General features: G+C 54.6%; 1 protein-coding gene across 2 annotated transcripts; it reads right to left on the bottom strand.

Annotated features, from left to right (window-relative positions):
* Positions 1-125: 125 nt before the first annotated feature.
* LOC102754154 (low affinity immunoglobulin gamma Fc region receptor III) lies at positions 126-6,286 on the bottom strand. 2 transcript variants are annotated; one of them, XM_015563547.1, is made up of 5 exons: positions 6,100-6,286; positions 5,471-5,491; positions 4,927-5,181; positions 2,002-2,256; positions 126-543 (listed from the first exon to the last, which is right to left on the bottom strand). In XM_015563547.1, the coding sequence occupies exons 1-5, from the start codon at positions 6,170-6,172 to the stop codon at positions 371-373; spliced, it is 777 nt and encodes a 258-aa protein (XP_015419033.1). In that variant the 5' UTR covers positions 6,173-6,286; the 3' UTR covers positions 126-370. The 2 variants fall into 2 exon arrangements, with proteins under 2 accessions (XP_015419033.1, XP_015419032.1); XM_015563546.1 differs by lacking the exons at positions 5,471-5,491; positions 6,100-6,286 and adding an exon at positions 5,352-5,458.
* Between the last annotated feature and the right edge of the window lie 2,926 nt (positions 6,287-9,212).

Below are 9,212 nucleotides of genomic sequence, written 5' to 3'. Positions count from 1 at the left end.
AGGCAGCTAATCGATGTTTCTCTCTCATCGATGTTTCTAACTCTCTATCTCTCTCCCTTCCTCTCTGTAAAAAATCAATAAAATATATTTTTTTAAAAAGATTTAATTTAAAAAAAAAAGAAAGTGGAAGCAGGACTTGGTGAGCGTGCGTATGTGGGGCCTCTGTGAGGGCCTGTGAAGACAGCGGTCAGTCCTCTTGACCAGCAGGAAGCCAGTGAGGGAGAGCCTGGGGGTGGTTCGCTCTGAGATTACAGGCCCTTCCTGCTCCCAGGCCCCTCGCAGCTCCGGCTCGCCCACCAGGGGGCGCTGGGGGTGGGGGGCAGAGGTCTGGCCTGCGGAGACCTGTAGCTCTTACAGGTGCCAGGAGGCGTTACTTGTCCTCGGGGCTCTTGGTCCACGTGACTTTGTCACTACTCCAGTCCCTCGCTGAGCTTCGGAGTGCTTTCTGCACAAAGAAATAGAGCCCCGTGTCCACCGCAAACAGGAGCCCCATCACCAGGCAGAACGCGATTTGGGGCCACGGAGGAAGGACGGGTGAAAGGGCTGCGGACGGAGAAACGACAGTTGTTAAAGGCCACGGTCAGAATCCACAGCCAGGTCCCCAGGGCTCCCTCCCTCTGTGGAGTCCTCCAGGCCCCCTCAGCACCTGCCCCGGGGGAGCTGAGCTGAGTGCCCGGAGGGACAGTGATAGGAGCTGAAGGGGCTCCCCACGTGGTGCCACGTTGGCATGTGGATGTTTTGAGCTGAAGGCAATCGAGACCCTGTGGGCTCATGAGAAACGTTTTCCATTGATTTTAGAGAAAGTGGAAGAGAGAGGGGAGACAGAGAGAACCATCGATGTGAGAGGAACGTGGACTGGTTGCCTCCTGCACGAGCCTCGGCCAGGGCTGGGGCCAGGGAGGAGCCTGCAACCGAGGTACATGCCCTTGACCAGAGCTGAACCCGGGACCAGGGGTCCACAGGCCGAACTCTACCTACTGAGCCAGACCAGCCAGGGCAGGAGTAACTTCCTATGGCCTATGTAGGGGGCAGAGAAAACTAGTTCAGTACTGAGCATCTGCTCTTACCCTGCAACAGCCTTCCGCCAAACCCGCCCCCCACCCCTCCGCTCACCTCAGCCTTAGCTCGGAATGTCGCATGTCCCTTTCTGTCTCTGATTCTCTCGTGTCTGTGGTCCCCATAGGTAGGTGTGTAATTGAATTTGCTCATTTTTTTGTTAATCTATCTCATCATTTTAATTATTAGACCAGATGAGAGAAACTTAAAGGGTAGAGAACATTTTTCCTCTCCCACATAGTCATAGAGGAAAAGGTTTTTGTGGTCATGTGGGTTTTGCAAATGCCTTATGAAATTTAGTTTAAAAGTTTTCTTTACAACAAGGCTTCTCAAAGCCTTTAATGTGCATCGTGAATATAAAACATGACAGGGCACAGCCTTGGGGAGAAGTGAACGAGGGAACCCACAGACCTCATCCCCAGCACTTCCCCCGCCTCCTGCTGCGCCCGGGACTGGGCAGCACTCGTGGCCTAGCCCTCATCTGGCAGAAGTGGCCTGGAGTGTCCCTGACAGGATGCACTCTGGAGCTCACAGCGCACAATTTCTCAAGATCAGATGGCGGCCTGGTGCTTTGTATATGAGAGACTACCATGCCGCCTGGCTGCCCCGAGCTAAGATTGGAGCCGAGGCTGAGGGGTCTTGGGAGACACCAGCCAGCCTCCGAGTCCTGCGGACAGAGGGACATGTGACCACGTGGTCTCAGTGAGGCGGGAGAGGGAAGGTGGTGTGTCTGCGAGGTGGATGAGAGGATGAAAAGGTGGCTTTTATCCCCTGAGAGTTAAAACTCCCAGTGAGTGACACCGTTTCTTTAATCCCTGAGGAGGGAGCTGGACCAGCGCTCGTGTCCACCCCGCCATCAGGTGCAGCTAGACACTGAGGCCTCTCAGGGTGCACCGGTGCTGAGGGAGCCCCGCCTCCCCGTCCTCCCGGGCCTGAAGCTCCCACCTGGGACGGTGATGTTCACGGGCTGCGATGTGTGCTGCATCTGCCCGAGGAGCCCTGAGCAGTGGTACGCGCCACTGTGGCTGGCGTTCGCGTGTGGGATGGAGAAGCTGGCGTTCGTGTATGAAAACCACTTGGGTCTCCCGTCCTGGAAGAACTGGATCTTGTACAGGCGCCAGTTCTTCCAGCTGTGGCAGCGCAGCACGATGGGGGCCCCCTGCGGGACCAGCAGGCGGGGCGTCTGGAGCAGCAGCCAGGCTGGAAGACAGGGAAGGAGAGGGTCTGAGGCTGGATGGGCCCTGCAGCTCCTGTGGGGCTGCCTTACTCCCAGGAGGAGAGGCTGTGGGCCCAGCCGTGGGAGATCGCCTGGCAGGTGTGCGGCTCTCTTACCGGTGAGCCTGGGGCCTGAAGGAAGGAAGCCTGGCGGAGTTTAATATAAAGAGTAGGAGCCCCTCGGGCGCCAGGTGAGGAGTTAGAAGCTGCCCCCAGCACCGCGGAGGTGACGAGCAGGACCTGAACCTGCCACCGTGCAGGAGGGGACCCTCAGGTCTCCTCTGACGGCGACCAAGGACACACAGCCACTCCAGGGCGAGCGTGAGGGTCTGGGCTCCTAATGGGAGGGCAGCTACCGAACACGTTCTGGGAAGTGAAGGAGCAGCCGGGGAGCCTGGTAAGGCCTTGCCACCTCCAGCCGCCGCAGCAGGGAGCAGGCGTGAGCCCGGAGACCAGGCTCAGTGGTGGCTCGGAACAAGGGCAGCGGTAGCACAGGCCTCCAGTGGGCAATCGCTCTCCACCCCGACCGCGAGCGCCTCCCTTCACTGAGGCAGAGCCACCAGACTCCAAAGGTCAGTGCTTGGGAGGACAAGGCTATAGAGCAGCGGTTCTCAACCTGTGGGTCGTGGCCCCTTTGGCGGTCGAACGGCCCTTTCACAGGGGTCGCCTAAGACCATCCTGCAGATCAGATATTTACATTACAATTCATCACAGTAGCAACATCACAGTTATGAAGTAGCAACGAAAATACTTTTATGGTTGGGTCACAACATGAGGAGCTGTATTTAAAGGGCCAGAAGGTTGAGAGCCACTGCTCTAGAGAATGCTTCGAAGACACTAGAAAACCCCAATCGCTCTAATTCCTATGAAAATAAAGACTGGAGCGCACTGCGCTTATTTAAGAAACCGCAGTCTGACTGTGAAGGATAAGGTGTCGGTGATGAGTCAGCCCAGGGATTCTGACCTGGGCTCCCCCGAGCTGGGCCGAGGCCTGTGGCCGCATTTCTTTGCACAGTGAAGGGCGGGGACCAGGTGGCTTCCCTTTAACAACCCTTCGGAGCAAAGGTTTTTAAAATCTCAAGTTTTGCATTTTTGTAGGAAAAGTCAGAAGCACAGCCAGCTGCTGGGGGCAGCCCTGGACCAGAGAGCAAACAGGGAGCTGTGAGGTCACTGGGCAGGTTTTGAGGCTGGGGGCGGGGGGACGGAGGAAGAGAACCTTGTAGGTTCTTGTTTGTTTAATAATTAAATAGGCTCGGGACAGAGTGACAAGGAACAATGAGCACGCTCAAGTGCACACAGACCAGTATGTGCGGGATCACACAGACACGAGAGAGACAGGAAGGATGATGGGGGGTGTATGACCGAGCTAGGGGTGCGGGAAGGCACGGGGGCTTGGGAGAGGAGGAAGGTCATGCAGGACATACGAAGAGAAGATGTCCAGTAATTAGCAGCGTGCCCTGCCCTCTGGAGGGGCCATGCATAGTTCTTGCTGGTGATAACTCTTCATTTCTTCAGGGAGAGGTAAGGGCTCCTCAGGACCCGGCTGGGTCTCCATCACCTTCAGCTCAAAATAATTCCCAGGCCGAAGTCGCCCATGCTGGGAGCGCTGTTCTGACCCCTCGTCAGTACTGATTGCCCACTCACTGGGGGTCCATCAACAGAAACGGGGCTCTCGGCCTCGTGCAGCCATCCGCAGGGCATACGGCCCAAATCAGAGTCAACTGCAGTGTAAATGTGCTCACATTTTCACACACTGGCTGGGCGTGGCTCGTGTGCAGGAGGACTTCTCCATGGAATCTATTGGACTGAACGCTCAGACATATATGTAACCCTAAGTCAGACCAATTTAAACCATCTGATGAGTTCCCATCTCCTTCAGGAGCAAAGACGACGTCATTGCACCAAACTCCAAGCCGCCCCCAACTTCTGCCGTTGGCTTCCAGATCACACCTCCCCCAGCCTCCTGCCCTGAGCACAAAGTCCTCCCAGTGAGAGTGAGGTCTGATTGAATAACGGAGCCGGAGCCGGTTCCCTCCCCTGGGAACTGCCTTCAGGCCACTTCACAATGGACATGCCACTTGCTGAGACCATTCTCTCTCCCATACGACTTCCCCGCAATCCAGACCTGCACAGAGAGCTCTCTGCCCAGAAGAAGCGCCCAGAGTCCTTAAAACCTGGCTCCCCGTCTGCAGGGGCTGGCGCCATTTTGGGGCTCAGCCCATCCGGTGTCCAGATGACCTAATAAATTTATAATCCCCCCCCACTTCGGCCTCGTGTCTTCCTCCTCACCCATGCCAGGCATGCCCACCCAGGGCCTTTGCCTTCTGTGGGTCTCTAGCCACTGTGCTGACCACGCTGCCACGAGGCAGGAGGCTGTCTGGAACAAATATTTCCTCCTGCTTCTCTCACCCCCGGTGGCCTGTGTGTGGCCTTGTCACCTTCTTGCTCAATCAGGACTGAGGCCGAACAACCTCACATACTCCGAGGAACCACATAGAAGCGAAGGCGGCGGGGGTGCGAGGGGAAATGACTGGGCAGAAACCACTTCCAACAGCTCGGGCCACACTTCCCAGAAACGGCCACCCCGTTCCCAAACCCCCCGCCGGGCCAGCAGCTCTCAGGCCGCCTCCCCGGCCTCACAGCTCCTCCACTGACCGGAAGTCACGTCCAGGTGCACAGGGTCGCTGAGGCTGGTCCGGCCCGTCTGGCACCTGTAGTCCCCGCTGTGGTTGCTGCTGGCCTTGAAGCTGTAGCTGGGCTGGACCTGGGTGGGGATGGCGGTCCCATCCTGGAACCACTGGGTGGAGTTGTCCCCAGGGCTGTGGGCCCCCTGGCAGCTCAGAGTCACGTTGTCCCCGGGGAACACCTGGAGCCACGGGGGCTGGAGGCTCACCACGGCCTTCGGGAGACCTGGCGGCAGAGAGCAGACAGGGCTGGAGCTCAGTGACCTGGGAGGCCCATGGATTCCAAAGGAGCTCCCAGGGGCCCTCAGGCCGAATCTACTATAGATCCAACTACAGGCCCATGTGCTCTGGCAGCCTCCTCCCTTTGTGTCTTTGTGGTTCCAGCAGGAGTCTTACCAAGAATCCAACCCCAGGCCCCTCTAAAGAGGGGGCACTGCCCATGCTGAGCCCAAGCCCTGCTCTTGGTGGGACAGGCAATAGCACCGCAAATCCCAGGCGGCATTCAGCAGACTCACCAGCTCCCCGGTCTGCAGAGGCTGTGAAAGAGAAGAGGGCGGTCAGGGGAGCCCAGGGAGCAGATGCAGTGTATGGGGGCGGGACAGGGGGAGCCTGCACGCCCTCTTCCCGGAGCACCCACAAGAGCCCGCTTCCCTTGTCCTCCTGCAAGATGCTCCTTGCTCACGCCCTAGGCCAGTGATGACGAACCTATGACACGCGTGTCAGAGGGGACACGCAAACTCATTTTTTTGGTTGATTTTTCTTTGTTAAATGGCATTTAAATATATAAAATAAATATCAAAAATATAAGTCTTTGTTTTACTGTGGTTGCAAATATCCAAAAATTCCTCTATGTGACACGGCACCAGAGTTAAGTTAGGGTTTTTCAAAATGCTGACGCGCCCAGCTCAGAAGGTTCGCCATCACTGGCCTAGTCTCATCCCTGTCTCCCCCACAAAGCCCACGTGAACGTCTGGTGCAGAGACTGCGGAAGGACCTCTGAATTGCGGCCTTAGGGCCCGGCCGATGGGTAAGAGTCAGGCTTCTCCCTCTGCTGTCGATCCCTCCGCAGCTCCGAGGGCCCGGACTGCTCCTCACCACCCAGGTCCCTGCGGAAACCTCCCTACCCCAGAGGGGCCCCACTCACCCAGCAGCAGCGACACCAAAGCTGTCAGTGGTTGAAGCAGCCGCAGGCGACTGGGATGTACATCCTGAAGCATTTTGGTCTTCAAAGTCCACGCAGCACTGGGCCTGCGTCCCGCAGGGTTCAGGAGATGAGCCGAGCAAAGAGGAAGGAAGCTGGTTTACTCTCTCACAAAACTTTCAACAGTCAGCAGATTCCATTTCTGCTAACGAGTCAGCAGCACAGATGACCGTCCAGGCTGCTTTAGGACTAACTCTTTCCTGCGCAGCTGGCTGGGGCTGTGGGACTCCTGGTGGTTATGGTGCAAGTGAGCAACAGGGACACCCAGGAAGCAGCGCTGGGGGCGGGGCCCTTGTTGTGGGTCTCAGGTCGGTGCTGCTTCTACCGTACAGAAAGCTCTAAAGGAGTGTGACCCGGGCAAGACGGAGAAACCCGTTTATATCTGCAACCAATAAGGATGTGTGTTAAACAACCACAACCGAAGGGAGTAGTTATCTGTGGGCAACACCCAACCCAAGACAATCTCTAGAGACACCACTGTCCTCCTCCATCTGCACTTCAAACCCCGACTGCCCAACCCTCCAAACACAGAAGAAAGGTTTCAAGTTCAAGAAATAATTTTGTGCCGAGGCCGGTTTGGCTCAGTGGATGGAGCGTCGGCCTGCGGACTGGGGGGTCCCGGGTTCGATTCCGGTCAGGGGCGTGTGCCTGGGTTGCGGGCACATCCCCAGTGGGAGATGTGCAGGAGGCGGATGATCAATGTCTCTCTCTCATCGATGTTTCTGACTCTCTATCTCTCTCCCTTCCTCTCTGTAAAAAATCAATAAAATATATTTTTTTAAAAAAAGAAATAATTTTGTGCCCATATGGCGTGTCTCAGTGGTTGAGCGTGGACCCATGAACAGGAGGGCACAGACCACAGGCCCGATTGCGGGCTCAATCCCCAGTGGGGGATGGATGTACAGGAGGCAGCCAATCAACGATTCTCTCCCATCATTGATGTTTCTATCGCTCTCTCTTCATCCCCCTTCCTCTCTCTGAAATCAATAAAAACATATAAAATATTTTTTAAAGATAATTTTGTTAAGAGAGCCGTAAAATAAAGGCTATATATCCTGTGCAGGTGGCTGTATAGTGTAAGTCAGTAGAACAACATGAAAAAACCGTTAAAAGTCAGATTATGGGGGCAAAAATAGACAAATGGAACTACATCAAACTTAAAACTATGTATTAGCCCTAGCCGGTTTGGCTCAGTGGCTAGAGTGTGGGCCTCTGGACTGAAGGGTCCCAGGTTTCAATTTCAGTCAAGGGCATATGCCTGGGTTGTTAGCTTGCTCCCCAATAGGGGGCGTGCAGAGGGCAGCAGATCAATGATTCTCTGTCATCATTGATGTTTCTATCTCTCTCTCCCTCTCCCTTCCTCCCTGAAATCAATAAAAATATATTTAAAGCCGAAACCGGTTTGGCTCAGTGGATAGAGCGTCGGCCTGCGGACTGAAGGGTCCCAGGTTCGATTCCAGTCAGGGGCATGTACCTGGGTGGTCCGGGGGGATCACCCGAATGGTGGCCAGACGCACCCCTCACTCTGCAGGGGGACAGAGTGTCCGCGTCCGAATCATTTCAAAATCTGATTTTATGAGAAACGGTGCGGGAAGGCAACGTGTGACATCTGGTGCCAGCTGATTCAAGCTCCTGACCCTGGAATTTCAGGGCAGAGGGTTCACTCACAGAACCACAGGAGAGAATGCTAAGGCCCAAGGCCTTCCTGTGTATAAACAAGGACACCAGTGCCCAGGCCGGGGCTGCAGCTGCCCCAGGACACCCCTGAAGTCCTGCCTCCACTCTCACCTGCCCTTCCCACTCAGTACCTGCAGGTGACCATGTCGATCTATCTGTCCATCTAGCATGTTGTCTGTCTTTCCATAATTCACAAGTAAGATCATCAGACTGGGAGTTTCTCTAGGCCAGAGAGTCTAATAGATGTGTAACCCACTTTCCTGGAGTGTGGAAGTGGCCCCGAGAAGGCAAGAATGATCACATTCCTTGAGCATCAGATTTTATTCCCCGAGTCCCACTGAGTGGCCTCCAATACCGACTCTTCTGTCTAGTAATGGTCAGATGAAGGCTCGGTGCAAGCGTTTCTAACATGACACTTGGGAGGGAATATGTCCTTGAAGCTTAGGCGTGTATTTTCTCTCATTAGCAGATGGATGAGGATGTACTTCCAGGCCCGACAACACGTGAAGTGCATGACGGCACCTGCACCAATTTATAAACGAAACAACCATACGAGCCCTGGAGTTTGACAGCAGGGAGTACAGTCACGATAGTATTTACCTAGAAAACCAGCCAAATAATCGGTACTAAGAGGCCCTCTGTACCTCATAGAACAATGTTGGTGTGCTCATTGATTGACTGATTTCAGAACATAGCATCTTTTTACTGCTTCTCCCCTCGTAGCAAAATCAAGCAGGTATGGTTCCTGTGGGATCAGGATTGATGGGTGGGTGTTGGTATATTGGCAGCAAAAAATACGTATGGCTGGAGGTTTATGGATTTCAAGGACAAATTTAAAATTATGTTCAGGAAAGAGTATCAAGTGTCAAAGTCAGAGAATTCTTCCAACTAGACCATCAAGAGGATTTGAGAGTCTGAGAGCTGGAGACAACAGAGAGGATGTTTTAGGTGAATATCAAAGGCCATGCCAGCTGCCATTTGCTAATTAGAGACGGACTCTCCATGCTAACCAGGACGTGGGTCCACAGGCGTCACCAGGCTGACGCTTGGGAAGAAACAGCTCCTGGTGAGCCTGATAGACGCGATTCAGTGCGGACCACGTCTGCAGAGCAACGCTCTCCGACAGGAATGCAAGATGAGCCACACGCACAGACTCCAATTCCCTAGTAGCCACATTTTAGAAAGTACAAATAAATTTTAAAAAAAGCAGCAAATCATCCCATACCTAAAGGGGTGGTTCCTCTAGCATTTATGAAATTACAGGTGTATCATTTTTACATTAATGCTTGTTACACATCCAGACACACTCGCCGCATTATACGGAGACAATCCGCACCGCCGGCATCGGTGTAAACACTGGGAGCGGCCGCCGGACAGCA

This window comes from Myotis davidii, unplaced genomic scaffold (genome assembly GCF_000327345.1).
Source record: "Myotis davidii unplaced genomic scaffold, ASM32734v1 scaffold1059, whole genome shotgun sequence".
Taxonomy (NCBI): Eukaryota; Metazoa; Chordata; class Mammalia; order Chiroptera; family Vespertilionidae; genus Myotis; species Myotis davidii.
The sequence above is the reverse complement of the archived record's forward strand: the minus strand, read 5'-3'. Positions and strand labels throughout refer to the sequence as shown.

Coding starts and splice junctions, on each gene's coding strand:
- LOC102754154 (XM_015563546.1), bottom strand. CDS start 5,457: ATGCCGCCTGGGATTTGCGGTGCTATTGCCTGTCCCACCAAGAGCAGG. Junction 2,257..4,926: donor GCACCTGGACGTGACTTCCG/GTCAGTGGAGGA, acceptor CCTGTCTTCCAG/CCTGGCTGCTGCTCCAGACG. Junction 544..2,001: donor CGTGAACATCACCGTCCCAG/GTGGGAGCTTCA, acceptor CTCCGTCCGCAG/CCCTTTCACCCGTCCTTCCT.